This window comes from Mobula birostris, chromosome 30, assembly GCF_030028105.1.
Source record: "Mobula birostris isolate sMobBir1 chromosome 30, sMobBir1.hap1, whole genome shotgun sequence".
Lineage (NCBI taxonomy): Eukaryota > Metazoa > Chordata > Chondrichthyes > Myliobatiformes > Myliobatidae > Mobula > Mobula birostris.
Window position 1 is genome coordinate 1566633 of NC_092399.1, and position 20004 is coordinate 1586636.

Sequence of the window (20004 nt, forward strand, 5' to 3'; positions counted from 1 at the left end):
GTTAAATCAAAATGTAGTGGGTGATGTTCTCAACATTTTCTTATGCTTCAGGTTAACTGGGATCTTGTTACCACGGTGCATATGTTGTAGAGTAGCTGTTTTCTGGATACTTCAATGGCTTGTACAGTTCATAGGACACCACCCCCACCTGACACTCCTGCTGTTTAATTCTTAACAACACTACAAAATAGCCAACCTTGACCCCAATAATGTTTGTTCCTACCATGTCTGTGTTGACCAAGTACCCACCTATATCTCAGTGACCATGGCCTTGTGTACCTTGCTGATCTAGTGTTCATTCATGTATTTGAACATTGTAAGAGTATCTGCCTCCACCATCCACTCAGGCAATGCATTCCAAATTCCAACTGCTCTCCGGATGGAAAAGGAATTCTTCCGTAGATCACTTCCAAGCATGTGTTCTGTCCGAAGGGGAGAATGTTCCTACTATCCAGTGTGTTTTTCTGTGATGATCCAAATTGCAAAGCACTGCAGAATCAAAAACTGCCTTGTATAAACTTTTGACATTTTAGACTTCATCTGGATTGGAAAGTAAGGGGGAAGAAGCCAATGTAGATTGGGGGGGACCGCTTCATTGAGCACCTTTCGCCACAAAAGACAGGATTTTCCAGTGGTCATCTATTTCATTTTGACTTCCCATTCCAATTCTGACGTGGCCTTCTCTATGGTCACAATGAGGCCACTCTCAGGTTGGAAAAGCAGCACCTTGTATTCCTTATGGGCAGCCTCCAAACTGATGGCATGAATATCGATTTCCCTAACTTCCAATAATTTCTGTCCCTCCCTTTCTCTCTTCCATTTCCCATTCTCATTCTACTCTTACCTTTTCTCTTATCCTCACCTGTCCCTCGCCTCCCTTTGGTGCCCTCCTTTTTCTTTTTCTCCCATGGTCCTCTCTTCTCCTCGATCAGATTCCTCCTTTTCAGCCCTTTACCTCTTCCACTCATGAGCTCCCAACTTCTTACTTCATTGCCTTTCCCCCAACCTTTCCCCTCACCGGGCTTCACCTATCACCTATCAGCTTGTCCTCCTTCACCCTCCTATGATGGTTTCTTGCTCTCTGGTATCCAATACTGGTGAAGGGCCTCAGTCCAAAATGTCAACTGTTTATTCATTTCCATAGAGGCTGCTTGGCTTCGTGAGCTCCTCCAGAATTTAGTGTGTTTTGCTCTGGATTTCCAGCACCTACAGAATCCCTTGTTTTTCTGTATAAATTTTTTCTGTGGAGCAATATGCATGTTGAGCTAAATCAATTAGCAAGGCCATCGGATATCAATTCTATCAGTTTGGTTAACGTTGCTTCAATATTTATAATCCTGCGTGAAATATACCTTTTACTTAATTATATGTCTTTAGTATCAGTCCTGAGTTTGTACCTCTGGCAATTGTCAGCCAAATAGGCTCAAACCTTTAAATCGTGGGTTCCCAACGTTTTTTTATGCCATGGCCCAATACCATTAGGCAAGGAGTCTGTGAATCCTAGGTTGGGAACCTCTGATTTACGTGGTCCTGTTGTTGTCTGTGAAATTCAAGGAACCTCCCAACCATCAGACAGACCCCTCCTCTAATGACTGCAGTTTTTGAACTTTCCCAAAATTGAGCCATCCCGACTCCAATTTCAATCCACAGAACCTGCTCTTCTCCTTTTTATGGCCTCTATCCTTTCTAGAATGAGGTGCCCAGAACTATACACTGTTTTGCAACTGTGACTTAAATTTTGCACAGCAAAAGCTTGTATACAAGAGTCATAGAAAAGTACAGTACAGAAACAGGCCCTTTGGCCCATCTAGTCCGTGCTCAGCCATTTAAACTGCTTACTCCCATCAACCTGCACCAGGACTATTGTCCTCTATACCCCTACCATCCATGTACCTATCCAAATGTTACTTTGTGCAAATGGTAGTGAGATAGCTGACCATAAGACATAAGAACAGAATTTGGCCTGTTTAGTCTGCTTCACCATTCCATTGTGGCTGATTTATTGTCCCTCTGAACTCCATTCCCGCTTTAAATATACCTAAAGACTTGGCTGTGGCAAAAAATTCCACAAATTCACCACCCTCTAGCTAAAGAAATTCTTTCTCATCTGTGTTCCAACTGGACATCCCTCTATTCCGAGACTGTACCCTATGGTCATAGACTTCCCCACTATAGGGAACATGGTCTCCATGTACATTCTATCTAGGCTTTTCAATAGTCAATAGGTTTCAATGAGATTTCCCCCTCCCCCCCCTCATTCTTCTAAAGAATGTTGCTTGAGAGATGGATGTCAACAAGGACAGTTCTTGCTCTTTGTAAAATTGACTTATGATTCTTTTTATCTTTGCGTGAACAAACAGCCATGTTGATCTGCTTATCAAAAATGTTAATACCTGCACATGGTAGTGCCATACTCCATTGGAGTGTTGGTTTATATTGAGTGCAGAAAGCCGCCTTTCTCTGAGGTCTGACAGTCCAAAATACTGAATAAATTTGTTATGTCACCATATGCAATCCTAAGGTTTATTTTCTTGTAAGCATACTCAATAGATCTATAGAATGATAACCAGAACAGAATTAATGAAAGACCACACCAAGTCGGGTGTTCAGCCAGAGTACAGAAGATGACAAAATGTGCAAATACAAAGAAGGAAATAATAATAAATAAGCAATAAATGTCAAGAACATGGCATGAAGAGTCCTATCAACATCTGGGGTTTACCATTGACAGGAAACTGAACTGGTCTAGTCATATAAACACTGTTACTACCAGAGCAGGTCAAAGGCAAGGAATCCTGCGGCATTTAACTCATGTCCTAACTCCCCAAAGCCTGTCCACCACCTACAAGGATCAGGAGTGTAATGGAATACTCTCCACTCGCCTGGATGACTGCAGTTCCATGAACACTCAAGAAACTTGAGACCATCAACAAGGCAACCCACTTGATTGGTACCCCTTCCACAAGCATCCAATCCCTCCACCATCGATGAACAGTTGCAGCAGTGTGTACTATCTACAAGATACACAGCAACAGCACACCAAAGTTCCTAAGGCAGCACCTTCCAGACCCATAACCACATTCATCTAGAAGGACAAGAACAGCAGATACCTGGGGACAGCACCACTTGGAAATCCCCCTCCAAGTCACTCACCATCCTGACTTGGAAACTTATCTCTATTCCTTCATTGTCACTGGGTCAAACTCATGGGGTTCTCCCACCTCCTCCCCCCCCCCCCAACAGAACTGTAGGTGTACCTACACCTTGAAAGACTGCAGCTCATCACCACCTTGTCAACAGCAACTAGGGATGGGCAGTAAATGCTGGCTTCACTGGCGACACTCACATCCTGTAAATGAATAAATAAAAAATAAAAGGAAAAGTTCAGTGATTGAAATGTTGGAATTATTGCCTTCATGAAGCTTGCACAAAAGCTCTATACTCTGACTAACATTCGTTTTTTCTTACATGACTATTTGAAGCTTTTCTGAGAACAAGTTTAACAATGAGTCACCTCAGGTATGGTCTACTTCATCCAAGTTAGGAATAAGGTTCAAATTTTTTTTAATTGTTTGACTATGAAGAAAAGGTCAGTGGATGGAACTAGAGTTGTTCTGGCATACAATGGGTTAAATTGCCTCCTAGACTACAACCATTCTGACTTGGTGGAGCCTTGATATTTTGAAGGCTTTAAAGTAATGTTAGATGTGCTGTATAGATCTATAGGCATATCAGATCATCAGGTGCACACCTATCTCTTATCAAATGCTATGAAGAGTATTGAATAACTAAATAATATTCTGCAGCATCTAATGTGAACTATTAAAATCCAACATTTATAATAGAGCAAATGAATTAAAATGCCATATTTCTGTAATTAAATTAAGTAATTGAATATTCTTCTGACCTTGGTAATCCAATCAAGTGTTTGTTTTGTATATTATTGATTTAAATTGCTATCTTGCAATCTACTGTTTGCTGATATTTTGTATTTTCATCCTGTCTTCCTGCTGAAACAAGATCTGTAATCAAATAAGTTGAGCAAGTGAATTTTATTTCATAGGGCTTCATATTTTTTTTTTATCTGAAGCTCAAGAAATTACACAGAGCACAACTGCTATCTTCACCAGCAGCAATGGGTTGTCTTTTTAAACACAAGTTATTGCATGTGTTGAGAGAAAGAAGGGTTCCTCCATTTTTGGTTCAGTGACCAACTTGGACCGTGAGTGATTTTCACACTGGAATGCCTTTAAGCTTTGGTTCATTTCATCAGTGTATCTGATGCTCCATCTGTTAAGGTATTTCTTCTTTCAGAGTTGAATCATTCTCTGGAATTCTCTGTTCTTGATGGTGATGAAGACCAGATGAGCAGATATAATTATGGTGTAGAAAATTGATCGAACATTTCAGAGTTGAGCAGAACTGGCACAGAGGAGGAGTTGAGACCAAGATAAACCAGCCACTTACATTGAATGGCGGGACAGGCTTATGGAGCAGAATAACCCTCTGTTTTGCTGTGTTCTTGTGAGTTCTCAGGGCTGAATCAGTAGATGAGAATATGGAATTGGGCTGCATGGGACCTGCATGGGAGGTCAGATTGGGTGTGGAAAGGAGAGTGAAAATGATAGAGTACTAGAAGTTCAGGATCACCCCAACAGACTGAACAGAGTGTCCTTTTAAAGCTCACCCAATCGAGATCGTGTTTGGCCTCTCCAATGCAGAAGACATGTCCACTTTAAGCATCCACTAAAGATGATTTGTGATCACCTCCCACATATTCTGCTCTTGGATAGCTTGCTAGTAGTGAAGTAGCATCTACACTGGGCTTCAAGGTGAGCAGTCCTGGGTTCGAATCTGGCCAGTTATCTGTGCTAGGTTGAGCATCAAGCTAGCAATTTGCCTTCGTTAAAAAAAATAGACAAATGCTACAGAAGCTGCAAGTTTGCCACCTGATGCCACACAAGGCACGAAGAGGAACAACACATTACTTGGCTTAAAATGGTATAAAAAGAAATGTCTTCCCCTCCAGTAGCCACCCACTTCAACTCTGTTTCCCATTCCCATTCAGATATGTCCATACATGGCCTCCTCTACTGCCATGATGAGGCTAAACTCAGTTTGGAGGAGCAACACCTCATATACCGTCTAGGTAGTCTCCAGCCCCTTGGTATGAACATAGAATTCACCAACTTCCGGTAATTCTCTCCCCTTCCCTTCCTTTATCCCTATTTCACTCTGCCCCCTCCCCCAGCTGCCTACTACCTGTCTCATGGTTCCGCCTCCTTCTACTCTCCCTTGTGTTTTCCCCTATTCCTCCTTCACCTTTCCTGCCTATCCCCTCCCTGCTTCCCCTCCCCCACCCCTTTATCTTTCCCCTTACTGGTTTTTCACCTGGAACTACCAGCCTTCTCCTTCCCACCCTCCTCCCACCTTCTTTATAGCGCCTCTGCCCCCTCCCTCTTCAGTCCTGATGAAGGGTTCCGGCCCGAAACGTCGACCGATCGTTTCCACGGATGCTGCCCGACCTGCTGAGTTCCTCCAGTGTGTTCCCAAACGACCTTCCTGCATGCATGATTGCCTATGTTATGCTATTCTTTGTCTATATCTCTGATAGTCATCTTATCGTTCAGCTCTTCAAGTTGGGTATTGGTAATAGATGACAGGATCATCAGGAAAATTCATACTGTTCTCTGCAGTTGTGAATGCAAGTCTCAAAAGGTTGCAATACTTGTCTGGTGCCAGAGCTAAGGACGTTTTAGGACTGGAGGAGTGTAAAAAAGGAGGAGAATGGCCAAGTCCAAATGGGAGTTAGAATGGTTGACTGAGAGTAAGAGCATCTGGGATCCAAATCAAATCAACAATTGGCATCACAAAGATCAACGAGATGAATATGGGGCTCAGAGATTGCAGTGGGAGAACTGAGTTTCAGTTCAGTTTAGTAGTGGAGAAGGAAGAAGCTGTTCCATTTCAGTAGGCTTTGCTTGAAGCAGACAGAAAATGCATTTAGTAGAACATTAATTTACTCGAGATTTGGCAAACCAAAATGATAATAGAAATGTGGAAATGGAATTTGAGGATTTTTTTAGATCAGTAAATTGAAACACATGGAATAAGCAGCTATTTTATATCTGGCATTGTGCAGTGAGAAAGAATTAATAATCTGGTTGCTAAGGGTCCTTCAGAGGAGAGTGATTATAACATGATATATGAAGATTTGAAAACAATTAAATTCAATCAGCACAAAGTAAAGGCTGGTGCTGGTGAACTGGGAATTTATATTAAAAGATATGGTAGTAAAATGAGCAATAACTAATTTTTCAAGAATTGATGCATTATTTTCAGGAAATATCTCTTAAGGCATAGAAATCCAAGAAAAGTGGTTCGACCTTGTCTGAAGAAAAGTTAGTAATAATGAGAAATCCAAGGAGGAAGGTCATAAAATGGACAGTAGGGTATGAGATTTCGGCATACTTGAGAATTCCAAAAGGTAAACCAAGAAATTGATTAAAGAGAGGAAAAACAAGCTACCAAGGAACAGAAGAACTGTCTGTAAAACGTAAAAGAAATTCTTCAGATGCTGGAAATGTGTGTTGCTCAACAGTTTTTAAGAATTTTGATACATACAGGAAAAGGAGATTATCAGAAGTAAGGTAGGTCTGTTACGGATGCAGGGAGAATTTATTCTGGGAAGTAGGGAAATGGCAGAGGAATTGAGCAAATGTTGGAGTATCTTCAGAGAAAAAGTACAGTAAACCTGGAAATAGCACAACAGGTAGTTCAAGTTCAACCATATATGAATACCCATGAATACATCTAAACAAAACAGTATTACAGTGGGGGCAAGGTGCAAAACACAGTACCACAGTCACACACAGCACAAGGCTCATATAGCACATATAGAGAGCAGTAAAATACAGTCACACAAAAAAATTACATGGTTCACTTCCCTGAGCGCATGAATGTTGCAGCAGTCTGCAGTCGAATACATTACAAGTTGTCTTCTGCCGAACGAATGCTCGGGACAGTGCCAACTCCAGCATGGATGCTGCACCACACCGCTTCCGGCTTCCTCTGGCGGCTGTATAGAGGCGACAATGCAACTTGAGGGCTAGTCCTTTCTAAGACCGAGGCTGTGCAGCTGACCCACCAATAAACCAATGAATTTGGACTTGCAGCATTCCACATCACCAATGTCCAACGGGGTCTTGCAATCACTCATTGGTAGACTACACACCTTCTTTGGTATAGAGTGAATAAGGAGTTAAAAGGATTTAACATTTGCTTAATGTTTAAGGGGAACATGAGGAGGATCTTCACTCAGAGGAAGGTGAGAGTGTGTTTCAGTGAGCTTCTAGCAGAAGTGGTGGATGCAGGCTTGATTTCAACATTTAAGAGAAATGTGGATAGGTACATGGATGGAAGGGATATGGAGAGCTATGAGACTAGGCAGATTAATAATTTGGCATGGGTAGGATTGGCTGAAGGGCCTGTTTCTTATTCTAAGACTATGACTAATTAAAAAAAAAAGCATTGGAGAAATAATTGGCATAGAAACCTGTCAAGTACCCAGGACCTGATGACCTGCATCCTTAGAGTTTCAAAGGGATGCCTGTGGAAATGTTAGATGTACTAGTTTTCATATTCCAATATGCCATAAATTCTAGAATTGCTCCCACAGATTTGGCAGCACATAGTGGAGCAAGTAAAGTTGCTCCTTTACATCCCCAGTGATCAGGATTCACACCCGACCTTCAGTGTGATGTGAAGAATTTGCACGTTTTCATTGAGACCAGATTGGTTCCTCACACTGCTCTCGTGTCTTTGCAGATCCCAGAAGTATGCAAATTCAAAGTTCAAAGTAAGTTTATTATTAAAGTACATATATGTCACCATATACAACCCTGAAATTCATTTTCTTGCAGGCATACTCAATAAATCCCTAATAGAGCAATAACTATAATAGAATCAATGAAAGACTGCACCAACTTGGGCAATCAACCAGTGTGTAAAAGACATCAAACTGCAAATACAAAAATAAAGAAATAATAAATAGGCAATAGATATCCAAAACATGAGATGAAGATTCCTTGAAAGTGAGTCCATAGGTTGTGGTAACAGTTCACTGATGGGGTTAGTGAAGTTATCCCCTTTGGTTCAAGAGCCTGAAGGTTGAGGAGTAATTATTTTCCCTGACCCTAATGGTGTGGGTTCTGAGGTTCCAGTACCGAGAAGAACACATGTCCTGGGTGGTTATTAATGGTTTAATTGGCCAAGACACTGCCCAGTTAATGGAAGTGTGAGGAAAATAAAGTGTAATTACTGTAAATGGACACTTGCTGGTTACTGTGGATGGCATTTCGAAAGGCCTGTTCCTAGGCCGTGCAATTGTGACACGAAATTGGGAAGGTAGTAAATGTAACCTCATTTAAGAAAGGAGAGAGAGAGAGATCAAACAGTGAACTGCAGACGAGTGATCCTATCAGCAGCCAGAAAAGTGCTGTAATATATTATTAAGAAAATGGTAGTGGAACACTGAAATAATAACAGGATTGAGCAGAGTTGGCTTGGACTGAGGAACAGAAAACCATGCTTGACAGATTATGGGTTGAAACAAGCAAAGTAGATGAGGACATTGAGTGAAGTGGTTTTTGTTTGGTCTTTCAAAAGGCCTTTGATAAAGTGCCGCCTCATGCGTGAAACAAAACTAGTGTATCTAGGATGGGAGGAGAGGGTAGGTGGTATTCTGGGATGAGTTGAGTTTTATAGTTAGAAGACAGTTAGTCAAAGTGGCTCCAGAGACCCGAGTTCAGTTCTGTGTTTCAGTGCCATCAGGGTGAAATCTTTACATTGTCCTGGTGATCAAGTGGATTTCTTTTGGATGATCCAGTTTCCTATCATGTGCAAAAGATATGGTTAGAAGGTTATTGACTTCCTTAAGTTGTGCTAGTGTAGTGGGTGGCAGGTGAATAAAGGGGATGGCAGTGTTGATGGGAATATGAGAGAGTTTTAAAAAATGATTTGTATAGATGGGTGCTTGATGGTTGTCCCAAAAACAGTGGATCATAGAACAGTACGGCATAGGAACAAGCCCTTTGGCCCACAGTGTTGTTCTGAATTAATTAAATTGTTAATCGAATTGCCAACTAAAGTAACACTCTCTCTCTACAGTGTTCCTACTCTTCCATTTCCTGTATATTCATTCTAGATAGCCTCTATCACATTTACCTCCACTTCCACTCCAGTCAGCGCATTAAGGCATGCAGCACTCTCTGTTTAAAAACCTACCCTGCACAACTCCTTTCAACTTCCGCAGTCTCACTTATACTTGTTGCTGAGAGAGATCCTGCACTCCGTCTCTTCCACTTGCCTCTCGTGATAGTCATCTGACTATCTGCATGGAAAGGTACAACAGTGGCCAAGCTATTTAGCCTGTATTCTTGATGCCTCATTGATACAAAATGTCCTCCTGTGTAATACCCATATCCCTCCATTCTTTTTACAATCACCTGTCTATCTAAAAGCCTCCTAATATCCATCAAATTCCATTACTACCCCAGTAACCTGATAACCCTTGAAACCAGAGGTCCATGAGCCCGGCCTCATTGGAGAATCAGAGATGGAGAGGGTCAGCAACTTTAAATTGCTGTTATTTCAGAAGACCAGTCCTTGACCCGGCACTTAGGTGCAATTACAAAGAAAGCACAGCAGTGCCTTTACTTTCTTAGGAGTTTGCAAAGAATCGGCCTGACATCTAAAACTTTGATAAACTCATGTACATGTGTGCCGGAGTGTATATTGACTGGTTGCATCACAGTATGGAAACACAGATATCCTTGCACAGAAAATAGTACAAAAAGTAGGGGGTACAGGTGAAGTCCTCCCCACCATTGAGGGCATCTACACGAAGCACTGTCACAGGAAAGCAGCATCCGTCATCAGGGACCCCCACCATCCAGGTCATGCGCTCTTCTCACTGCTGCATTCAGGAAGAAAGTACAGGAGCCTCTGGACCCACACCACTAAGTTCAGGAATAGTTATTACCCCTCAACCAACAGGCTCCTGAACCATAGGGGGATAACTTCACTCAACTTTTCTTGCCCCATCACTGAATGTTCTCACAACCTATGGACTGGCTTTCAAGGACTTGTCATCTCATGTTCTCAATATTGTTTATTTATTTATTAGTTTTTAAAATTATTTTTGTACTTGCACAATTTATCACCTTTTGTACACTGGTTGCACACCCAACTTCGTACTGTCTTTCATTGAATCTATTATGGTTATTATTCTATATATTTATTGAGTATCCCACAAGAAAATGAATCTCAGGGATGCAAATGGTGACATATGTGTACTTTGATAATAAACAGTATTTACTTTGAACTGTGAACTAACCTGTTCTAGGCACCTACCAGTCTCTGCATGTAAAATAAAATAGATGGATGTGAATGTGGAATAGAATTTGAAAGTTGTGGAGGGTCAGTTACTGAATATACTGAAATAATTGAAAAAATATCTGGAAAAAATCCATCAACTTAAGTTAATGAAAAAAAAAGTGGAGTTTTCTTTGAAACAGGAGATTGAAAGGTGTATTCAGAGGGACTTAATTGTCCTTGTATAATGGCCAATGTGCAAATACAGCAAGAGGATTTGAGTACAAAAATAACAATGTCACTGCCATTATTCAGCTGTTTGATGAGTGTGTCATTCACAGCTCTCGAAAGGGATTTGAATGAAGTTTTCAAGTTGAAGGTTTGTAAGGCTACAGGGAAGTGCCGATAATGTGTGACTACTTGAATAACTCTTGATGGCATCACCCCTGGTACAGTGAGTCAAATGGAGGACTCTGTGATGTCAGTGTTCCTGTTAACTCCTTTAGTGTGATCTAGTATGCATGCTGTTTGCAAACTGTTCCTCTAGTGCTGATGGCATGAGAGAAGTTTAAAGCTAAGATTTGCTGAACCTTTATGAATTGAATGACAACATATGTTCAAAATATGGTTTCAGTGGCACCTGATAGTGTGACATTAGGTAGAGCTGAAGAAAAACCACCCATTCTTCGCTCGGTCTGAAATGAGTGACTGGTTAAATAAAACTCTTAATATGATTTAACACTGGAGTGATGCTTTGTTGAAATCTGCACTGAAAAGTTAGCTAAAAGAACATTAAAATATTAAATGTTCTGTTTGGTTTGGATTAGGTACAACTCCTAAGTGCAAATAACATGCAGTGTGGTACTTTGGACTTGACCTATAACTTGTTTATCAAGCAAAGTATCTAGTTTGATGGCATTCTAGTGTGATCTATCACAGAGCTGCTGTACTATAACTATTCCCTCTCTTTTTGCAGTGTGATCGTGGAGACGTGTAGCTAGGGATGGAAAATCGTGTTGGTAAGTGTCTGACTCCATGTGCTGCTCTGCAATTCTAGCATGTGATTTGCTAAATTAGTCTGTGCGGTTTCCATTTCACTAGAGTGCGTTAGATCATTAACTAACTGACCAATTGAGAGTCTGAGGGTCCGTGATGGCAGTGAATGCTTTTTGTTCAGACAGTAATTATGGAGTGGTGATGGGTAATGAAGGGGTAAGGCATCTGTGGTGGAATACATGTGAACACCACTTGAGGTTCCTGATCTTGATGGGTTTAACAAGCCTTCACCTATTTCTACAATTGGTTATGTTGTTGATTCCTGCATCACCCCTGAGTTACGTAACTGGAACACTAAATGTTGCTGTATATTTGAAATTATTGTTACTAAATCTATCACATGATCTGAATCACCACCTTTGACATTCTAATGCTCTGTTGCACAGTGGAAGAATTAGAATATGAGGGCTGAAAAAATTTGGGGCTAGAGTTTCAGCATGAGTCTTCGTGCTTTCCTTTCCGGTCTCAGTGTAACCATAAGACGATAAAATATAGGAGCAGAGTTAGGCCATTTAGTCCATCAAGTCTAATATAACCTAATTCTTCAGCCTTCTCCCCATAATCCTTGACGCCCTTACTAATCAAGATTAGTGGCCACACATTTTAATTCCACGTCCCATTCCCATTCTGATATGTCTATCCACGGCCTCCTCTACTGTAAAGATGAAGCAATACTCAGGTTGGAGGAACAACACTCTATATTCCGTCTGGGTAGCCTCCAACCTGATGGCATGAACATTGACTTCTCTAACTTCCGCTAATGCCCCACCTCCCCCTCGTACCCCATCTGTTATTTATTTATATACACACATTCTTTCTCTCTCTCTCCCCTTTTTCTCCCTCTGTCCCTCTCACTATAACCCCTTGCCCATCTCCTGGTTCCCCCCCCCCCTTTCCTTCTCCCTGGGCCTCCTGCCCCATGATCCTCTCATATCCCTTTTGCCAATCACCTGTCCAGTTCTTGGCTCCATCCCTTCCCCTCCTGTCTTCTCCTATCATTTCGGATCTCCCCCTCCCCCTTCCACTTTCAAATCTCTTACTAGCTCTTCTTTCAGTTAGTCCTGACGAAGGGTCTCGGCCCAAAACGTCGACTGTACCTCTTCCTAGAGATGCTACCTGGCCTGCTGCGTTCACCAGCAACTTTGATATGTGTTGCATCAAGATCCTATTTGTCATAGTTAATTAATCTGTTCAATAATTGTGGGCACAGATTCACCAGTCCTGGCTGAATAAATTCCTTTCCATCTCAGTTTAAAGGGTTATCCCTTTATTCTGATGCTTTGCATTGGACCCTAGGCTGTCCTTCTAATGGAAAGATCTCCTTCATGTCCACTGTATCCAGCAGCTGATATGTTTCAATGAGATTCTTCCTATTCACCTTGAGAAATAGAAAATTAAAATTGAGAACAAGTTATTGAATGAAATCCACACTCATCAAAGTGGTGTAAAAATAACATTTAAAGTAACTTGCATTTGGCCTTGATGTCATTTTCCCACTTCTTCCAGTTTCTTTTTCGCCTCTGTCTGCTCTTCCTGGGCCTTTTTCTCTTTCTCAAACTCGGCATCATTTCCTGAAGAAAGGTCTTAGTCTGAAACGTCGCTGTCTGACCTGCTGAGTTCCTCCAGTATTCTGGCTGTTTTCCTGCCTCTTTGTCCTTGACCTTGGCCTAAGCCCCTCCTGCTCTCCCTCATCTGGCTGCTCCGTTCACTTACTGAGAAAGCTCAGTGTTGTTAATGACTGACAATAAATCAAGTACTCTTGGTAATAACGTTGTGAAAGCTCCATATGCATGCATTTGTTGGATTTACAGTCATCTGGAAATTTTACACCAGAAAAACCCAAAGTAACATGAAGAAGCAACTGCTATTTAATTGTTAACCCATTGCGTCTTTTTTGGGTGTATTTGCTTGCTAGTGCGGTCATTAAAAATTGAGCAGTGGTGATTCCAGAAGCAGTGAACTCCCTTTATTTCCTGTTCTTTCAGCCGATACTGTAATGGCTTCATTCACTCTTCTGTCTGATGAAGTATATGTTTTGGGCTTCCTGAATAGTGACCATGTAGACGAGTGATAAGATTGTGTCTACATTGTTTAGGGTGGAGAGCCTTCCGGCAATGCATTTTCAAAAACCTGAATGCATTCCAATAGAACATTTAACTTGAAAACAAATTAAGCTGTGAATTGAGAACCAGGTGGATTTCTTGTGTTCGGGTTCCTAGTAATGCCTGTTTCTATCACTGAAAAAAAGCTGCTTTATTTACCGTATTTAGCTTTGATGACAGTTTGACGGTTCTGACTAATTACAAGACAGATCACTGGAATGTGTTGTATATGAAGGATGTTATTCAATTCTTTGATCCCGCCCCCCCCCCCCCCAACGTTACTTCGGACCTTCGAACTCTGCACCATCACAAATGAAAGGGAAGGGAGCATTTCTCATCATCTTCACCCATTCATATTGGTAGCATATCCTTGTCTGATCTGGAAAATGTTTAGTGGGTAAAACACCAATAGTCAGCCTTTCGTATGATGCTGATAGCAATACTTTCCTCATTTTCAAAACCTGTATATTAGACTACTGTATATTTGAGATTGCTTACCAATGGACAGTTTAAGAAAAAGCTAGCTGTGAAGGTTCCTTCTCAGCTGATATGGATTGATATCTCCATCCTCTGATGTCATATGCAAACGGGAGCTTTTTATCCATCCACTTTTTTTTTGCTCCTTAGCTCTCAGAGGATTCCATTAAGTTTTCTTTCTCCTGTACATGGTTTCAGGGACCTTTGCTAGACCCTGACATCTGTTGCCAACTGTGTGGAATTTGCAGATTTTTCCATTGACTTCTTCCCCGTTGCAAAGATGTATTGATGGGTTAGTGAGCGAATGTAAATTACTCCTTGATGTTGATTAGGTGCAGGGTTACAGGAGATCAACAGGCCTGGAAACAAGCATCAAATAAAATGTGTTGAATGACATCCTCTTTGTTATATTATTGTAGGATATAATGTATATGTTTGTCACATTCCTGTAACTAGATTCTTCCACCAGGCCATCAGACTGGTTAATTCTCGCTGATACAATTGTTGTACATACAATTTACTGCTACTATTTATTACAAATTACTATAAATTGCACATTTGGGCGGAGACATAATGTAAAGATTTTTACTCCTCATGTAAACCAATTCAATAGATTTATTTTTAATGAATACATTTTAATAGAAAACATTGTTGAATTTATCCTAATCTGGGGAATTCTGATGGATTTACTGTTACAGCTTTACTTATTAAAACCCACATCCATAGTGTCATAGAAAAGTACAGCGCAGAAACAGGCCTTTTAGCCCACCTAGTCCATGTCAAACCATTTAAACTGCCTCCTACCACCTGCACCGACCTGCACCATAGCCTTCCGTACCCCTACCATCCACAGAAACAGGGCTCCCTTCACTGTTTATTGGACTTTCCACCCATTTTCTGCTGCCTCCCTCAGCTCAGTACTCAGAAATTATAACTGATCTTGGCACAGTCTCTGTGGGTCCATTTGAGGGGCCCTCAACACATGTTTAACATTTCATGGACAGCTCCCTTTTGCCATCAGTTTTCTGAATGGACAATGAACTCACCACCTCACTAGTTTGTTTTTCCCCTCACTTTTTGCACTACTTTTTTTTCTATATATACTTATTGTAATTCAAAGGTTCAAATGTCCAATTTAATGTCAGAGAAATGTATACAATATACATCCTGAGATGCTTTTTCTTCGCAACCATCTGCAAAAACAGAGAAGAGCCCCAAAGAACGAACGACAGTTAAACTAAAGACTATCGCATTTCATCCGGCATTCAACAAACCACAGGTTCTCTCTCTCCCTAATAAGGGAGAGGGAGGTACCCCCCCATTTTCATAGCGAGCGGGAGACATAAACCAGCGGGTTGTTATTATGATGTTTAAAAGGTCTGTTTTGTTGCTTTTTACAAGCTCTGTGCCTGAAGATCGCAAAGGTCTCAGGTCTTCGGGCCCACAGTGAAAGATCTTCCAACCTCCCCGACGACACACAAGTCTCCTACTGTGACACTGACCCTCGATCCACCCGTCCCAGAGCCCTGAGATCTTAGGCTTCCAAACACAAGCTGGACTCTCAGGCTGACCCTTGGCCTCTTCAAGGTTTTTGGGGACCTACATGAAGCAAATTGGCTGCTGGTTTTCCTACATTGCAAGCATTTGGAACATCTTGAGAACAGTAAAAGTGCTCTACAAATTATAAGTAACTTTGATGTGTGTTGCTTGAATTTCCAGCATCTGCAGAATTCCTCGTGTTTGCGTCAACAAATTATAATTCGATTGTTTCATTATCAGATACTCCTGAGTTCACAGTGAATTGATAAAAGACTAGTTTGCTAGATACTGAAGTGCTTATTGAGAACTGCTTAATTTGACGTCGAACCTCGATGCAGTCTTCTACATAGATGACTTGTTTTTCAGAGCTCCTGTTCTATGCCTGCAGCAACCATCTAATTCTTCCGTTTGTGTCCTTTCAATTCTCCATCCCATTCCTACATCAGCATGTCTGTCCTCTGCCTTCTCCACAGCCATCAAACACAAGAAGGCCAGCATCTTGTGTAAACACAAGAGGTTCTGCAGATGCTGGGAATCTGGTACAACACAGAAAATGCTGGAGGAATTCAGCAAATGTGGCAGCATCTATGGAGGGGAATAAAAAGATGATGTTTTGGGCTGAGACCCTTAATCAGTTTTTCATCACGACTCTAGAAAACAATACTAGTGCTGTGCTTGGGTAGTTTATAGACTGAAGGTATCAACTGTTGAGTTTTCTAATTTCAGGTAACCCCCCCCCCCCCCAAATATTTCTTTCCAACTCCTACCTGCATACTCCGGATCTCTGGCCCTTAGTTCACCTTTTCTGTCTTTCTCTCCACTCCATTTCCAAGACTAGACGAAGGATTGTAGGATTAATGTAGATGAGGAAAAAGGTCAGTATAGATACAATGGGCTGAATATGCTGATTCTATGCTGTGCAACTCTGACTCTACAATATAGCACTCTTAAGCTCTTCAGAGACAAAACAAAAACATTGTGCTCTGGTAGGAAAAAAGTGTGAGGAAGTGAAGGGACTGCAAAGTGCAGGCATGGGATTTGCCCACATGGCTCAGTGGAAATCAGATGATTCCAAGTTCAAGGCCCACTTCAGAAACCCAAGCAGAAAAAATTCTGATGGCTGAGGGGAAGCAGCTGTTCTTAAAACATTGAGTATGGATCTTCAGGCTACTGTACTTCTTCCCCAATGGTATTAATACAAAGAGTGCATGTCTGGACGGTAAGGTTCTTTAATAATGGACGCTGCATCTTCAGACACCAACTCTTGAAGATGTCCTCGATGGTGGGGAGAGTTGTGCTCGTGATGGAATTGACTTAGTCCTCGACACTCTGCAGCCTCAAGCGATCCTGTGTATTAGAGGCTCCTTATCAAACTGTAATGCACCCAGGCAGAATACGCTCTCCACAGTACATCTGTAGAAATTTCTAGGGTCTTTGGTGATGTAACAAATCTCCTCAACCTCCTAATGAAGTAGAACAGCTGGTGTGCTTTCTTCATGATTGCATCAGTGTGTTGGGCCCAGGATAGATCTGAGTTGTTAATACCCAGGAAACTGAAGCTGCTTGCCTTTCCAGCACTGACCCCTCACTGAGGACTGGCGTGTGTTCTCCTGACTTCCCCTTCCTGAAGTTCACAATAAATTCCATGGTCATAATGACATTGAGTGTGAAGTTATTGTTGCAACGTCACTCAACCAGCAGACCTACCTCACTCCTGTATGCCTCCTCGACATCTGAGATTTTGGCAACAACGGCGGTCTTCTCAGCAAATTTATGATGGTGTTTGAGTTGTGCCTAGCTATGTAGTTATGAGTGTTGAGAGGAAAGCAGGGGGCTAAGCACACATCCTTGAGGTCACTGGCATTGGTTGTCAGTGAAGAGAAGATGTTATTATAGACCTGCATTGAATGTGGTCTCCTGATAAGGAAGTTAAGGATCCAGTTACAGAGACAAGTACAAATGCCCAGGTTTTAAAATTTATGGATTAGTACTGAAGGTGTGATGTATGATGGTGTTGACGCTAAGGTGTAATCAATTAACAGCAGCCTGATGTAGGTATTGCTGTTGTTCAGCTGCTGCAAAGTGAGTGGAGAGCCAGTGAGACTATATCTGCTGAAAACCTGTTGTGCCGGTAGGCAAATTGCAGCAAGTTCATGTCCTTGTTCAGGCAGCAGTTAATTCTAGCTATGACCAACCTCTCAAAGCATTTCATCACAGTAGATGTGAGTGCTCTGGGCAATTAGCATTGAGGCAGCTCTCCCTGCTCTTCTTAGGCATTGGTATTGTTGATGTCCTTTTGAAGCAGGTGGGAACCTACTGCTGCAGCAGTGAGAGTTTGAAGATGTCCTGCAACATTCCAGCCAGTTGGTTTTCTGTACCTTGTCAGGTATAACAGCAGGGCCTGATGCCTTTTAAAAGGTATGGAGCTCATTGGGAAGTGCTGCTTCATTGCCATTTGTGCTGAGGTTTCACCTTACAGGAAGCAACGGCATACACATGCTGCTGCAGCGGCTGTTCAATCTGTTTGTGCCTTTAATTTCAGCAGAATTGCCTTTTCAATTTCATAATGGCTTTCCCTAGGTCAGACCTGTGCTACTTCGTAGGGTTTTTGGTCACCATGCTTGGCCGGTACAGACCCAGCACACAGCAGACTGTAAATCCTAGCAGACTGGTTTGGCAAGACTTAGTATGTTCTTGAAGCCACATGCAGGTCCAGATGAAGAAATGTTAATTTGGATCCAAAGGGGAATCCCTGAATATGGTCTAGTCCACAGACTCAAAGCAGTCCTGTAAATGCTTCTCCACCTCTCTTGACAGTAGTTTTCACAAACTGAGAAAATTTGTTCCTTAAGATACCAGGAAAACACTAAGATGTGAAAAAAAATTTTCTTCTTACTCGGGCTCCAGCCAGAAGTTGCAGTCCTTATATTTGTGATACTTTGCTTCATCTGGGTTGCACCCATGGTCTGTTTGTATTAATTCCATTGTTTTCTAGACACCCTGTTCTCGTTCTTCTGAGAAAGAAATATCTGAAAGGGCTATTTTGACTTGGCTGTAATGTCACTTTAATTGTAAACACTAGCTGTGATCCTCCTCTCAAGCCCTGTGTTAATCAGTGAGCTAGACATTTCCTCCTCCTCTTCTACGTAATTCACTGCTGAATTAAACCTACGCCCACCTCAGTTTCTCACAGCCTTCAACGGCAGCCGGCTTGAAGTGGGAGCCAAAGACAGCTAGCTGATTAGTGGAGCACTGTCTCGGCTGTTTACATGTTTTGTACATCTTGTGTTACGAAGTTGGTGTCTCAGAATGGAAGTAAGTTGATTTTAAGTTCCATTTTTAATGTATAGTTTTCACATTCACATCCATTTTCACTTCACCTTTCTCCTTCTGTTCTCCTGATTAGCACCCTGAATCTGTTTAAAGGTGTGTCATCATTTTTTACTATTTTTGTTCTGCGTAGTGAATTTAAGCAGTTAATTCAGAAAGGATTTGAAGAGGATTCTGGCTGGGTTTGGACTCTACCAATGACTATCCTTGGGTGGTCCATAAACAGGGATGCACTTACTCTGATTGTCACTAAGGTGTTCAGTCTTGAAATATTTTTATTTGTAAAACTCCATTTAATATTGTTAAACTAATTATAGTGTGAGATGGTAACAGGGCTGTGAATTCATTCAGTACTTTGTTGATTCAATTCTGCACATGGGGAAAAAAGGAATTCAAAAAGAATCTTCTACTTTCCTAGCGTATATGATGAATAAGCTGCTCTTGGGCTTCCAGGCTGGTACAGGTATTGATTTTACCCGACATTTCGATGACAAACTCTGCTATATTCATCAGTGATGCTGCCTGGGCACTTCTTATCCGCTGGTATATATATATATATATACCCCTGTCATCACCCCTCCTGATTGGTTAGTCCACATCCAATCAGGTTTCCGCTGTCTCACATTGTTTACGATCGAATTCCAGTTCTTTCTTAAGTTCTTTTTCTCTAGTTTTATTTCAATGGCTTCCTTCACCAGAGAAATTGGCGGTAGCAGGACATTGCATTTGCAATGGCCGTCGGATTGACTTCAGTGGCATAAAACTACTCTGCAGCACCAATGGCTTTTGAGGCTGCCTGGTGAAGGAAGCCATTGAAATAAAATTAGAGAGAAAGAATTTTAACAAAGACAAAGGTCTCACTCTAAATAAGAACTGGAATTCAATTGTGCCTTTGGCTTAGGTACCAAACTCTGAAATTCTCTTCCCAAACCTTTTTGCCCTTCTGTGGTTAAAGATGCTCTTATAACCAAAACCTTTGATCCATCTTCCCAAGCCTCATCTTGTGTAATTTGTTCTCAGATATTTTCCGATAACATTCCTGTATTGAAGTCTGGGAGATGTCTTGAAGATGGTTATTGTAATTAATTGCTTTACAAAATAGACTTGGATTCACAACTAATATAGC

The 20004-nt window shown here is 41.5% G+C and overlaps 1 protein-coding gene across 8 annotated transcripts in view; it reads left to right on the forward strand.

Annotated features, from left to right (window-relative positions):
• Positions 1 to 20004, forward strand: part of LOC140190445 (phosphatase and actin regulator 4-like) — a 190225-nt gene that overhangs the window by 88760 nt on the left and 81461 nt on the right. For 7 of the 8 annotated variants that reach the window (XM_072247041.1, XM_072247045.1, XM_072247040.1 and 4 more), the window contains one exon: positions 11351 to 11393. In XM_072247041.1, coding sequence (XP_072103142.1) covers positions 11378 to 11393 — 16 coding nt within the window. In that variant the 5' untranslated portion in view covers positions 11351 to 11377. Of the gene's footprint in view, positions 1 to 11350; positions 11394 to 18753; positions 18864 to 20004 lie in introns of those variants that run through there. The other variant, XM_072247039.1, reaches the window with a different exon arrangement.